Raw genomic sequence first — 15803 nt, forward strand, 5'->3', positions numbered from 1 at the left:
GCTAGGTGTGTAATAGATATTGCTTATTACACATTGTCACAGACAACTGAACACGAGTGTCAGAGAGGGCTGTATGAAAGCTGCTGGTGGGCCATATCTGGCCTCTGTGCTGACGTAGGCTGTAGAAATGAGAAGTGCTTAAATTCTGATCTCGACGCTACTGACTCAGTGTACAATTTACCCCCGGCCTTAGTGAGAGGAAGCCTTAAGCCTGCATGGAGCAACTGGTGTACCTATCAGATTGGACCATCTCCAATGGAGCACAGTGCCGAGAAAGGCAACAAAGGCAATGGGCATACTGAAAACACTGAACAATCTACCGTGGCAATCTAAACAGATATCGGAAGCAGTATGGAGATTCAACAGATGACTAATGACAGATGTACTGTAAAAGAGAATATCAGATTTCAGATATCCATATTACTCCAGCTAGTCTCACATAGAACATAGGCCCCCTATGGTGAGCACCTCATCAGCACTTCTCAGGTTGTTTCTACTCCCATGCTGTAGGGCACGCTATTGCTTCACTGACATACAGAGCTTCTTAGAGAGACAAACTCTCCCCTTCTCTGCTGCCCTTGTTTACCTCGGAACGTTATGTCTTCCCTTACCAATGTGTCAGAACTCTTTATCTTTCTGTCTGTCTATCTATCCATCCATCCATCTCTTTCTCTCCATCTACTCTCCTGATACTCTCCCTAAACATGTCTGCTTCTCAATGTTTTACTCAATCTATTTGTTTCTGTGCCACTCTCCCCTCCCTTTCTCTCTCTCTGTTTCTCTCTCTCCCTGTCACACTATCCAGATGTTGTCCCTAGAAATCACGCAATCACACACACAGGCCTCAGTCACAGCTGTGCTCATCTTCCTCAGCCCTGATGACGTAAAGACTTGGCACGCTGATGATGATAACCTGGGCCTGTTCAACTTTCACAAACACACACACCCATTCACACACCCACACGCACACGCACACACACACACACACACACACACACACACACACACACACACACACACACACACACACACACACAAACACACACACACACACACACACACACACACACACACACATCCATTGTCACACACACACACATACACACACACACACACAATCCTTGTAATCCTTCATTCTCCCACAGGCAGCAAAGGCTGTCACCTCATCTGACAAACCAGAAGCCCTGTTTCAGCGCTTCCTCTGCTCCTCTGCAGGCACAAGTCAAACTGTGGACTGATCCTGGGTCAGCGTCGAACCAGACCTCCCTGCCTACTCGCTGCCAGCGCAGTCTGTCAGTGACTTCCAGAGAAGCTCAGGCAGCGAGCTGTCAGAAGTGCTCAGTGGCTCCGGCTGCATGTGGGAGTGATTAGGGTGACATAATGGGGGTATTAAATGGGGTGAAAACCCCTTCTTCCTGCCCCTGTGTTGTGCTCTGGGTTCTTCCCCGCCCCCGTCCCCCCGCCCCGCACTTAAACCGGAGTCCTCCTCTGACACGAACCCGTCATTTCCGCATGTCACCACACTCCATTACTCCCTTTCCGTGTCAGGCCTGATAGCTATTATATCCCTCACTTGCCAGCTTGTGATTAAGACGAGTGAATCATGGAGGAGATTGACGGCATCCAAAAGCCACCTCTTTACAACCCCCCCCCCCCCCCCCCCCTCAACCTCCCACCCATCCTCCACCACCTTCACATCCCTCCCAAACCTCTGCTTCCAATTTGTGCTTTGCCAACACATAGAGGGGTGGGTGGTGGTCGTGGTGGGGAGGGGGGGGGGGACTCTCTGAGAGAGTGAGAAGAGAGGTTTTTTTTTTTTGGGGGGGGGGCATTCTTTCTGTCCTTCCTCAGACAACCCGGCGTGTGGTTTGGTGGGGGTAATTCTTGGGGGCAATACTTGGGGGCTGGGGGGGGGGGTGGGGGCGCAGAAAGACCCCTGGGAGACTTTTTTTGCGGCACATTAAACAGGCTCCATCCGGGCCGCTCCAAAAGCACAGGAGGGGAGCTCCACGGGCTGGAGCCAAAAGGCGTCCTTGAGTCACTGCCCTCCGGTGCCGTGGGAATAACAACCCCCCCCCTCCTCTCCCTCCATCTGCTTTCGTCCGCAATGAGGAGTTTAATTAACACGGGAGCCCCTCCTGGCATCTCTCGGAGAGGAGAGGACCTCCAGCCCCGACTCCCTCCCTCCCTCCCTCTCCCCCACGTTCGGTTTCGGGGACAGGGGGCAACGCACAAAGCTGCCCCCGCCGACAATCAACCCTCTCGACAAGGTGCCACTCGCTAATCCTTCCCTCGTTCATGGGCAGTGCAGCACAGCGCGCCCCTCCCTCCCTCCCCCATGCCTCCATCCCACACCGCCGTGCCACCTCTCCCCGGCATTCCTGGCTGGCGTGACGTGACAACAGGCAGCGCGCCATGAGAGGGCACAGCAGGAGTCTCCCGGCTGGCGGGCAGAGACACTGGAGGTGTTTGAAAGGCGGGCAGAGGGCGAAATCAAAAGCATTCCCCTGAGAGAAAGAGAAGAGCAAGAGAGAGGGAAAGAGAGAAAGAGAGAGAGAGAGAAAGCCTGAGAGAGAGAGAGAAAGAAAGAAAGAAAGAAAGAAAGAAAGAGAGAGCCAGGGGCCTGTCGCTTACTTACATAAGCCAAGTTTAACTTCTTTTCTGTGTCCTCAAATATCACCAAATAGGGGGTGGGGAATGTCTTTTTTCTCCTCTTGAAATGTCTCTCTCTTTCTTCCCTCCTCATCCATGACCCTTTCAGGTCTTTTTCTGCCTCTCTTGGAAGCCCCTGCTCCGTCTGTTCGGGCCCACTCTCATTACCTGCCTCCTCCGTCTCTTTGAGCCCGGGCCAGAGAGAAGGGACCCACGGCGGCCCGAGGGGCCTCAAAGCCCCACCATGTCACTAAGCCACTTCCTGTCCACTCAGCTTCCAGCCAGGAATTAATATACGCTGCCCCCGGGAGACAGAGCTAAAGCTTCCTGGACTAAATTGAAAGATATTGACAATGCCCGAGCGTAGCGCAGGGTCTTAAACCGAGCACCGGGACTTCGGGGGGTGTGTGTCGAGATCAGAGCATCAATAAGAGAGCTGTGGCTCAGCCAATGGGCAGTAGCGAGAGCGGGAGTCATATGTGTGGATATCAGAAAAGCACTGTCTGGTTTCACTAGGACTAGGCTACATGGTTCTCCTTTCACAACACACTGAAACCTAGCTCGACGTCATCATACTCAAATTCTAGGCAGATTTATTAGGCTGATACTGCTCCATTGGGAAGTGATTGTGAGGGGGTGAATCCTGGAAGAACACACAAACCATCCCTCTTCTCCAGAATTGCCTCAACACTGTTTTCTGGATGTTTTTTTATTATTATTGCACTGTTGCGTCTGTTGCTGTCATGTGTTCTACAACAGACGCGATGGCGAAATCTGAATGTCTACCTTCTAGCAACAGCATTGTTGTTAGGGAGAACCGGGACGAATGAAACATTTGTAATTAAACGTCATTTTCAAAGACATCATACCATACTGAAAGCTAATATCTTGTCACTAGTAACCTACATCTGTCCTCTGTCAAACACAGTTGTATTTTCAGATCTGAACAAAACCGTTCAGGAGTTCTTTTGGTCCGAACCGCTCTGGATAGTTGCTCCACAACAGAACAAGTCCAGACCGAACTTCCCGACCTCGAATGTTGTTGGCGGGGTTAAGTTCGGTTGGCATCCAGGCCAACTGAAACCCTCTATTGCCCCAATTCAAATAGTTGACTACAGACAAATCCTATTAGTCATGAGCAAAATCAAACTATACTAACTAGAGCTACTAACTGGAGTTAAAGTGTCTTTTTATGTCCTGAGCCCTATTGAGGTCAGACATGAGTGTGTAAACAGTAGAGGTCACAAGGTCATGGGTTGAAGGAGCCTTCAGGAGAGGCCAGGCATGGCTGCTGCTCCCACGGTGGGAACTGAAGACGAGAGGTGGAAAATCACTTGTGATTGTTTTAAAACAACAGACAGCACTTTGGATCGCAATCATAAACATCAGAGTAGAATCGCTTGCCAGCACGTGCACATAGACACACACACACACACACACACACACACATACACACATATGCGTGCACACACATGCACACACACACGGGCACGCACACACACACACAGAGTGACGCACAGAAACACACAAATGTACTGGACACACTCTTCTCTACAAATGCTTTGAAATAAACAATCCTTCACCCTTCTGTGTGAGCCTCGTAAGGTCAACAACACGCATACTGACCACTGAGATAAAGATCTGTCAAAATAGGAAATAACTAGAATGTGCAGAGTGGGGTGAACGCCATCTCGGTATACCACCACCACTCTCTCTCTCACATACGATCCCCTCAGCTGTCCATGAGAGGAGACACCTGGAGGTCCCTACACCAGCCAGCCGGCTCAGGCTCCCAGGCTACTAAGCGGGCAGCTAAGTCCACCAGACAGAGTCCATGTGGACAGTCCTGGACGGCCCCTGCAGCTCCGCATAAACACTCACACTCTTTGGCCCCTGGCCATTTTCCCACACATGCTAAAGTGCTTTGACATCCGTTTTTGGGAAGGGAGAATCTTGACTTTCTCTCTCTCTCTCTATCTCTCTCTCTGTACCTTTCTTTTTCTCTCTCTCTATCTTTCTCTCTGCTGTACAAAACATGAAACTGAAATTAGTTTGACAATGTATAGATGATGTTCACAAAGAACTGAATTGATATTGTGATTGTTAGTTATTAGTGCTACTTTTTAAACATATTCAGTGACATGAAACAGTAGGAAGTAAGCCTTAAAAGTCCAGATGAAAACAGTGCAGCACTCTGAGAAGGACTAAACACGTAAATGTTATCCTGATTCCCAGTGATGAAATATAAACACTGTTTTCCCTGAAACTGTGAAGAATCCCATAATGTTTATTTTATTCTCTGCGAGGCAAAGACAAACATTCATTTCAGTTCCACACCGACTGACACGGCCAAAAACTGTAGGCACTTAAGAGTTCAACGCCAATTCTCCAATATAATAATATCAGAAGTAGCTTAGACATCCAGTGCCACTGGGCAGATCATATCAGACATGTCCCAAATGGAAAGACACATAAACTAGTACAAACGGAATAGGGCATACCTGCAGGCATAAATAGATGAATGTAGTCCTGTCTCGTCAGTAGCTATGCAGCTGGCTGAACTTTTCTGTCAGTTCTCCACTCAGCCTCTTAATGGCTCTCTGTCTCTCTCTGATTATGGCAATATATTTCCTGAATCCACTCCTTCCCCCTCTCTATGTCTTTCTCTTTCTCCTTGCCATCCACCTCTCTTTCTCTCTCTCTCTCTCTTTCTCTCTCCCTCTCTACTTTTCTCTCTCTCTATTTCTCTTTCCCTCCTCCTGTCTCAAATGTTCCAAACTCCTCCTCTGCGCAGCACAGCTGGATCATGTATAGCCAGCTATGAGCCCCCACCCCAGCGGAGTCCCAGTGTGTTCATGCTGTTCATTTTCATGTGTGTCTCCCAAACCCCCAGGGTCCCATTAGGATCTATTGCACATATACACATAAACAAAGTCTCTCTCTGTCTCTGTCTCTGTCTCTCTCTCTCTCTCTCGCACGCACGCACGCACGCACGCACGCACACACACACACGCACACACACACACACACACACACACACACACACACACACACACACACACTGGAGAGAAAACCATAAATTAAAGAGACCAATAAATTGCAACATAGTTAGAAATTAAGTTATGGTAGATTGATCATAAACGTATAGCTATGATCAGCTATGATAGGTTGGAAGGGACTAGCTGGAGGGCACAGCTCGAAACTCAAAGAGAAATCAGTCACTAGTGGTCTTCTGCGGTCATGCACGCTTTGGCAGGTGAGATGCTGACACTGACGGTTCTCACTGTAAAAACGCTGCAATGGAATATGAAAGAAAAAGACCCCAAGAAAAAAGTACAAAAAGAGAGACCTAGAGAGGTGGGAGGAGGCCCTTAAGAACAAATTTAACATATTATCAACTAATATATTATAAACATAGAGGGGATTGCAACATGGTTAAGCCCTCCGAAAAGGAGGCAGAGGGGTTAACCCCCTCCCACCATCTCAGTCTCCTTTGGTTGGACCTCACTAACGCCTACCAAAGTCCTGCTCCTGTTCCCCTAGTGACAACAGCTCAGCCTTGACTAAAGAGTCTCTCCACTTATTAAAGGAGATTTCACAGCTTGACGAACAGTTTGACAGACCAAACACTGTGCCAACACAAAAAAGGGTTAGTTTGGGAAAATAATCCTGCGCTCCCAGTGAGCGCAAGCTGTGACCCTTTACCACCAACAGGGGGAAGCGGAGAGCAGAAGAAGCGGGCCACGAGCCATCCGTCACTCGTCCAATGATCAACCTTTCACCAGCGTTTATCTTCAGACTGGCCTGGCAGAGTCTTTAGTGGTGTGAACAAATGACTCAATGGCTCACCTGGAGTGCAAACAAACATCCTCCAGATTACTGCTATCAGCAGCAGAGGGGGAAAACTCCAGCTTCAGCGAGTAAAAGTCCGACCATGTATTGGTTCTACAGACAGTTACTGTGCACTTAGCACAGGTGATCTCATAAATTAGCTGCTCTACCTAGCTGAAGAGTTGTGCTAATGAGAATCAGCTGGTTTAAACGAATGGTTGGCACAGATATCTGGTACAGTAGGACTGAAGCTGGAGTTTTCCACCTCAGATCAGCAGGCAAACATTACTATGACCATTCGCTTCAGAATGGGAGCACTCTGAACGTTTGGCTCTTTGTTTTGTTTTCTAGTCTTTTCTTCCAATAACATACTGTAGATGAAGACGAGGCAAATGGGAGTAGAGGCCTGTCTGACTTTGAGCTGAATAAACAAAGAGCTGAATCGGATGAGAGATATTGCATTAGGTAGCAAATCAGAATCACAGTTTGCCCATGACCAACCCCTAAAACGCTCACAGTTGAGCAATAGTCTACATGCCAAAGCTGGTCAAGAATCCATGATATTTCAGGCTCATTGCTCCACACATTCTCCACACATATTGAGCTCTGTCAGCAGCTGTAAGAGGGGAAATTGTTTCAGTAAATATAACCTCTCTCAAATTCAACAGGAGGCTTTTTTGTTTTGCAGTTGCCAAAGCACAGTACATCACTGCCAAAAAATAAATAAATACATGAAAGGACAGCTTAACATAAAGTATGTATATGTGCAAGATGTAATGCCAAGGAAAACAAAGAAATAAAAGTGCCATATATATTTGCTACATGTCTGCCAACAAAATGATATTTTGAGCTGTATTCCACAACAGACTCTTTCTCTGTCTCTCTCTATCTCTCTCTCTATCTCTCACTCACTCACACACACACACACACGTGCGCGCGCACACACACACATACACACACAAACACACTCAAACCACACACACTAAGCTCCAAGACAAAAATGTGAAATAATCTTTGGTATGCTTTGGCTTGAATTAGGTCCATACATAAATCTCCCTCCAGTCATATTTGGAAGACAGATGGTAGAGGTGGATCCATTCCCTAAAGGATGAATAATGTTGGGATGACACCAGACTCTTTGGATGACACTGAATGACACATACCCAGACACAGTGTACTCAGCACTGTCGCCCTGGGGCCACAAACTTTTCATCTGTGCTAACAGTTTTTGCCAAATGAAAAATATACTCCGAATTCAAATACCACGGCCTGTATAGCACCAGATTCTGTTATCTTTATTCCAGATTTCAATTGTAAATAAATTGACAGATTAGTTTAGGAAATGTTTGTTTAGCAGTAGTGAGAGTGGAAGTGAGTCAGTAGTTGTGACATTGGAACACACTACCAGATGTATTCCCATAGAGGGCCATTCGGACGGAGAGCCATGTGGCTGGGTGTGGTGAGAGCACTAGGAAGCTTAGGCTCTTACAATCTACAGTAGCCAACAGATCCAAAAGTGTCCAAACATTCTTAGATACTCAATCACACTCTCTGCCTGTGTGTGCGTGCTTGTGTTAAGTATTGGGAGATTGGAAGCAAATCTGTCTCTGATTGAAGGGAGGGTGAGGAGGACATCCAAACAGCATTGCAGTCGCTATGGCAACCACATGGAGAAATGGGAGCAAGGGTGGAGTTCTCCGCCTACACTAGCACGAGGATGTGTTTTGGCAGAGGCCGTGTTTACTTTATCAGATTAGGAATTCATCTGAAGATGATTATCATATGATCATATCAGAGACTCTCTCAGGGAGGTTAGAAAACTGTACATCCAGCCACATAAACTTGACCTATAATGTACATACTGTACATGTGGGTAAGTGTAAGTCGTAATCATAAAACAATGTCTGTTTGTATATCGTGAAAACATGGCCTTCATTCCTCTAAATTAAAACGTTCCAAGTAAAACCTGTCACTAACTAAATTATATCCACCATAAACCGTACCAGGCCCTTGCTAAACAAAGGCACTCCTTTCTAAATTGAAAGTCAATATGTGTGTGCAAAGATTACACCTCATTCCATCTACCAGGGTTGCCATCTGTCATCTGTCTACTCATGAAGTAGAGGAGGGCTTTCTTTGAACCTGTTCACTCGAGGGCTAACGGAGGCTAACATTTATTGCAGGGGAGTTTCTAAGGCCAGTAACTCAGTGACGGCAGAGACAGAAGACACAAAGTGTACAAAGACAAGCACTCCATCAGCTACTCAGAGAAGAATGTGGCTCTGAAAATCTCCCGCAGTGCTTGTCTGTTCCAGGGCAGCGTCGGTCGGCAGGTGAATAACTTTCAATGCTATGCGCGCAAGCACAGACCAATGTCAAGATGGGGCATGTCTCTCTGCTTTCCCAATTCTCTGACACAGTCATCCACATTCTTCATAGCTACAGAAACAGAGCTGCTAGACCATTCACGGTGTGGAACTGCAAACATAACATTTGAGATAAACATCATGCTCCTGAGGTGTGAATTATAACTGGGAATGAGTGGACACAAGAAGAATGGAAATGGCCTATTAGCAGTCTCCATTCTCACAACACCCAGAATTATCTCAGACAGAAGATGAGATGCGTGCTTCAACTGAGTAAGAACGTCAGCTGTGGCTCTGTCATTAGCCATCAGACTCAGACACCTTCAAAGCGGAGCAGGAAAATGCTTATTTCAGTTTCACTGCAAACTGTGCAAATCATATGGTTGACACACGTAATAGCTCACACCACAGCGGTAAAAACAAACACATAAAAATGCCTTCGATATACAGCATTTCTGGACTCAAAGGAGTGATTGCACAAATCAACTGAGCCACATGATGTGACAATACCAGTCTGGATTGCACCGCACTTCACATAAAGAGTATTAAAGTATCAAGGTGTCGTCAGTACATATAGCTGTCCCTCTCTCTGCCCGTCCTCTCTGTCTCTCTCTGTCTGCCCCGTGTACCTTGCATGATCTTCCTCAGGAGCTGTTGCCATAAAGAGTATTAAAGTATCAAGGTGTCGTCAGTAGTTAAAGCTGTCCGTCTCTCTGCCTGTCCTCTCTGTCTCTATCTCTCTGCCCTTGTATACCTTGCATGATCTTCCTCAGGAGCTGTTGCCGGGCGATGATGCGGGCCAGACGCAGGCCGGAGCGACGCCGGTGGTGGCCCAGACGTAGGTAGATCTCCTGAGTCTCCGGGGTCATGCTGCCCAGACACTCGGTGTCCGCCAAGTCCATGTCCTCGTCCTCATCCTCGTACAAGTCCAAGTCCACCTCAGCGTCGTCGAAGACCGCCGGGCAGATCATGGTCGTCTCTGCCGCCTGAGTCTCTCTCTCCTGTGCCGTCTCCATGGATCAGTCTCGTCACTCACACTTTCCCTTCAACCACGCCAGGGAGTTGGGAGGTGTGTGTGTGTGTGTGTGTGTGTGTGTGTGTGTGTGTGCGCATGTGTGTGTGCGTGTGTCATCGATGTAGATCTGGACAGACATGCGCGCGCCACAAACTGTCTGCACAAGCCCCGACACAAACCCAACTCTCTCTCTCTCTCTCTCTTCTCTCCCTCTCTCTCCTGTGGTCGCTGCACCAATCAGCTTTTGTTGAGCTGCCCGCACCTGTGGCTGGTGTTGTGATGTGAGCTGAGATAGAGCAGGTACACACCTCAGCAAACGAGTAGGGACTGTAGTTGGAGCTATCTGGGGGCCGACTGGGGGCTCCTCCCTGTGGTCATGTGACCAATGCCTAGGGTCCAATAAGATCCAGCCGTGCGGCCTTGCACGCTCAGTAACAGCCAAAGAAACACACCTCTCCGGAATACCTTGAGCCAAAAAGGAAATTTGTGACTCAGTACGTGTGTGTGTGTGTGTGTGTGTGTAGCCTTTTCTCAAATGCTGGAGGGAAAATATACATACCAGCAGAATAGCTGTGGCCTGCGTAATCAGACCAAAGACAAAGGGCCGGGGGCGGACATGGAAAAAAAGCCTCATCCCAAAGAGAGAGAGAGAGAGAGAGAGAGAGAGAGAGAGGGGAAGGGAGTTGGTGGTACGCCCAGTTACCAGCTATAATGAAACGTTATCAGATCTCTGATGATATACATCTTAATAAGAGAGTACTGCTGTGACATTCACTAAGGTTGCTAGATAGCTATCTTAGCTAGCTTTCTACAGACAAACTTTATAATGTTATTGGTCAAGAGGCTTAATAGAGGAATACCGAGTAGAAAAACATTGAGGTGCTATTCTCATCACAGAGAAACTATAGACCTGCTTCCCCACCTCCAAACCCCCAAAGTGTCCAATAATTGGTTTTGGGAGCGACATTTTTTGAATTCCATAGCTTTTCTACACCAGCAAGGCTATTTCTATGGGATTATACTTCTATGTTGTTTCTTCTATTAACACTGTGCTACTCTGGTCATAGTTCTATCGGGAAAAATTGGGGTCTAGATCATAGTCAGGTCAAATGAAGAGGAAGACTGAATAGGTGTAAGATATTACATGCACAGACAAACCCTCCAGGTTATCTGAGATTGTATATAAAATGGTTTACAATACAGAGATCTATAAAATAGACATTGCTATTAGCAAAACAAAGGCAATAGGAGGAACAGCAGAAATCACTGAGTACTGAGTGCTGTGACTGTCTGAGATCTGTACAGAGACATTTTTTTAAGCTATGCAGTGGTCAGCGAATACAGAGTTGAGTTAATCACAAAATTCTGATGACTGATTACGAATATGAATACGAAATCTTTACAGTCCACAGATGTGACATTTTTTTCTTCGGTTTCACCATGAACACAAGGATACAAGAAAGACAGGACATTACAGACAGTACACAGCCATGTCAGCAAGATAGACAACACAGTGACTACATTCAGGGAATTGAGACTGAAAAGGCCAGATCCTAGACGTTCTTCATCTATATGCAGTTTGCATGACGCAGGTCTACAGGTTCATGTGCTTCAGCCCCCCCTAGTGGCCACTCATATGGCACACCCAAGAGCAGAGCACACAAGCATACGTGTACACCCTATGTCCTCATTTAACACACAGCTGCCCAACGCCACCTCCCCGCACCTTCCCTCCATCCTGCTCTCTCACGCACACACACACACACACACACACACACACACATACTTACAGAGGCGTGCACAGTACAGCACACACACCCAGAGATCAGGTACCACCGTGGACCGCAGGATTTACATTAAAGCCCCTCTCGTGTGAGTGCTGCTGCACGGCTCACGGGCCGTGTGAGGGGTTTCACGAGTGACCAGGAGCGGACGAGGCCATGAATGACCTACTTTTTCACGTGCAGGTCCCCCCCCCCCCCCCTCCGGCCCCCTCCACATCCCACGGCCCAGCGCCGCGGCGTATAGCGTAGCCTGGCCCTCCTTGCGTGTGTGTGTGTGTGTGTGTGTTCGTCAGAGTAAACTGGGTTAAGGAGATCCCCGTGGGGAGCCCATAGGCTTTACGCACATTCCTCAGGAAAGGACCAGCGGCTCTCCTCACAGCCAGCCACGACAGACCGGAACCCAGGTAACGTGATCAACCCCCCCCCCCACCCCCCCCACCCCACACACACACACACACACACACACACACACACATCCCCCCCACCTCAGCCCAAATCCCCACCTTCCAAAACACCCCACCGCCAGCCCACCGCCCCCCCCCCCAAAAAACAGGGCCCCACCTTGCACTCAGTCCAGCCAGAGAACGGCGGTGGCGTTCCTGAGCTCAGGGTCAGATGCGGTCAGGGAATGCGATGTGCCACGCAACACCACAATCCCACGGAACTCTTCTTAATAATAGACCACACAATTAGAGCAGGCATCCCAGTCAGCTGCCGGGACCTGCTCCATATTAGGCAACTAGGTGGCTGTGTTGTCATATGGAGGTGATCTACTGTAGCTTCAGGCGGAAAATAAGGTGGGTGCAGCAGCCGCGTGTGTGCGGTGGGTGCAGCCGCGTGTGTGTGTGTGTGGTGGGTGAAGCAGCACGTGTGTGTGGGAGCAGAAGCGTGTGTGTGTGTGTGTGTGTGTGTGTGTGTGTGTGTGTGTGTGTGTGTGTGGTGGGTGGGGGTGAGGGCAGTGTGCCAGTCATGCCGTGGGACGCTGGAATGGGGCTGAGGCAGCTTGTGGGACGCGTGTGCAGCATTGCCGCGATGACCTGCAGTCCTCTCACACCAGCTGACAGGACACATAAACTAGCCTGACAGGGTGCTTTTACATGACTGTGCATTATGTGTGTGGGGGTATGTGTGTGCGCGTGTGTGTGTGTGTATCTGTGTGTCTCTGTATGTGTGTTCCTGTTTGTGTGTGTGTGTGTGTGTGTGTCTGTGTGTGTGTCTTACAAAACAATGCCATCCACCAATGTAGCTTAATTCAAGCCACACACACACACACACACGCACACACCATTACGGTGGCAGACTTTATGTTTTGGGAACAGCGACGGGGCGAACTCGCTGGCCTCCTGTGGTGGGAAGCAGAGAGCCATTCTGACCTCAACCCTGCTGAACCCAGCAGTCCATCCCCACCGGGACGCTCTGGGCATGCTCAATAAAAAACATGACAGGACAGTGGCAGTGCCTCTGCCACACCATGTGACTCCGCCTGGGGAAATTTATGGCGCTTCGACTCAGATGGTACACATACCATTGATCTACTTATCTTAACATCACCTCGATCGCACAGTCGATGCTGTAATCAACTCAATTGCATGTGGTTGGTTTGGTCAGGTACGAAACATTCTTGAGAGGATCTCTTCAAAACAAGCAGGTGAGAGTTGTGCCTTGAGGAGCAATTAGTGTTTCTGCGTATGGAACACTATGCAGCGTGCATGCTACTGCCTGTACGTGTGGAAATGTACACCGCGGTAGGCCAGCGTGAGGAGAAGATGTGCCTGTGTGCTCCTTATGGAGAGACTCAGACATACCCATAAGCATTCATTACACACACACACGCGCACACACACACACACACACACACACACACACTATACACACACACACACACACACACACACACACACACACACACACACACACTATATCGTACCCTTCCTGACCCACCAGTGTGCAAAAATGTGCCTTGGTGCAATGTGATTACTCGCTGAAAGATCTCATCTGAGAGGACTAAACTGCCAGAGCAGACCCTGTACAAGTCAAGTTCAGGGCTTAGACATGGCCCTAGACTAGACTACACAGCAACTAGTCTAATCCACCTAACAAAAGGGATTCCCCAACCAGCCATGTCTTCCAGCAGATTACATGCAGATTGAGGCTCCAGATTCCTTCAGAATCCATTCTAAAACATGGCTGCGGTTATTACGAGTGTCCACATGCCGAGAACACTGACTGCATTATTGTAAAATCATTATTACTATTTTAATCGGCTGATCTGATTGACCATATGCACACCAGACAGCTATGACAGAAAATACCAAATGTTATCTTGAATTAGTTAAGACTGACACCTGATATTACCACCACTGGTTTAACCACAGAGAAATGTGTCCGGGCTCTGGTTAATCATTACCTTGAACAGGTGTTGGAAATGCATTCCCATGAATAAGAATGAATGAATGAATGCTGGTTATTGTTAAGAAACTGTAATAGGTATAGAACAAGGCGTATGAAAAAGCAAACTAAGGATACTGAGCTACAGCCCTAAAAACTACAGGAACATTCACAAATGAAGTGACACAGCCTAGAGCCTAAAAAATATCAAGCAACGTGAACAGCTTGGGACTCTGCTGACAGGAACGAAAATCTTCACCTGCCCGTCATGGTTCCTTGTTGCCTAGCATACTAGGTCTGTGTGCTCTCTGTTTTCATTGTGAGCTGTTTCAGATCAAATATTTACAGTGCATAACATTAACTTAAACACCTGACACGCAAAAAAAAAATCCATTATACATTACGCATGTACGTTTTGCTGGTTCTGCAACATGACGTGAAAATTTGATAAGAGGGTAGTAGAATGAAAAAAAGTTCCTCATGTTGTCAGCACAAGTGTTAGATTCGGTTAGATTCAGATTCAGGTTCTGATTCTTATCAAGGATTCGGTTATGGAGAACAAAGCAGATGTGCCGTCTTCTGCATCTCTTAGCTATTTGCAACAAGCGAATAACGGTATTGACCTTCCCCGATGAAAGACGTTTTCGGGATTCCTCCTCAACGAAGCTGCCTTTACCTCAATGTCATTTCACAATTGTTATGTCGATTAAGGAGTAGGCTACCTAAATCATTTAACACCGCGGGCATATCGCAACTTTCGGTGTGGTACTGACCTGCAAGGCGTCTCTCTCTGACATTTCTCCACAGTAAATCCCAAGCCTTAGATGTGGAGTCGCGCAGCTGCTCGCTGATTGACCGCCGAAGCTGTAGCTTTGTTGACTTTCTTTTCGTTGTCATTGTAAATCGTGACTCATAGTAACGGGGGACCGGTGTGGACTCCAAACCGTTATCTTCCAAGACCCGACACTGTTGCCGCAATTGTCGTCACTCCACCTGATTCGAGGCGTTGCGTCACCATGCACCAGGCGCCCATGAAGCCGGGTTACATCTTGCTGAAATACAGAGTAATTCCAAGGCGAGTCTTCCCTGTGTAATAAAGCTTAATTGCCTAAGAGTATATGGCAGTTCAGTGCAGTTGATATAGTATGTCTCGACTCTCGCACCGCTGCGTGCCGGAGCTCTCCGCCAGCCTGCCAGGACCAGATGTGTGTGAAGTTTCCACTTCATCTGATTACGTATGAGCAGCGTCTCTGGTCTCTACCCCCAAACAAGACACACACACACATACTCTCTCTCTCTCTCTCTCTCTCTCTCTCTCGCTCTCTCTCTCTCTCTTTCGCGCCAGTGGTGGTGACAACAGAGAACTTTGTAATGATTTGTAGTGGTTATTACACGAAAGTAATATAAAGAATAATATATGAACTATTAATAGCTCAATATTTGTACAAGCGTAAATGAATAGATTTAGAATAGATCTCACGTACTGTATAATAGATTGTTTATGCTTATTCAGTGCATTCCTGCATTATCTGGGTAAACTCTGAACTTCAGATTTCCATAACATACAAAGGTCATCTTCTACATGTATGTTCACTCCAGTGATTATATGAACATTCCACACAGGGTCACTGTACCTCTGATAGCAATGCTAAAAAAAAAAATCAGAATAAAGACTTAATCAAAAGACCCAGACTGAGATTCTTCTGGCGTGAAATGAACACAAGAAATGCCACGTCCATTCTTGGAACATCGGAAGGGCAGTCCCTG

At 47.6% G+C, this 15803-nt stretch overlaps 1 protein-coding gene across 4 annotated transcripts in view; it reads right to left on the minus strand.

Annotated features, from left to right (window-relative positions):
* Positions 1–15220, minus strand: part of stard13a (StAR related lipid transfer domain containing 13a) — a 35830-nt gene extending 20610 nt beyond the window's left edge. The window contains exon 1 of one of the 4 annotated variants that reach the window (XM_062537057.1): positions 14810–15220. In XM_062537057.1, coding sequence (XP_062393041.1) covers positions 14810–14933 — 124 coding nt within the window. In that variant the 5' untranslated portion in view covers positions 14934–15220. Of the gene's footprint in view, positions 1–5153; positions 5247–9478; positions 9498–9603; positions 9861–14809 lie in introns of those variants that run through there. The other 3 variants (XM_062537056.1, XM_062537059.1, XM_062537058.1) reach the window with 3 other exon arrangements.
* Positions 15221–15803: the final 583 nt, after the last annotated feature.

This window comes from Sardina pilchardus, chromosome 5 (assembly GCF_963854185.1).
Source record: "Sardina pilchardus chromosome 5, fSarPil1.1, whole genome shotgun sequence".
Lineage (NCBI taxonomy): Eukaryota > Metazoa > Chordata > Actinopteri > Clupeiformes > Clupeidae > Sardina > Sardina pilchardus.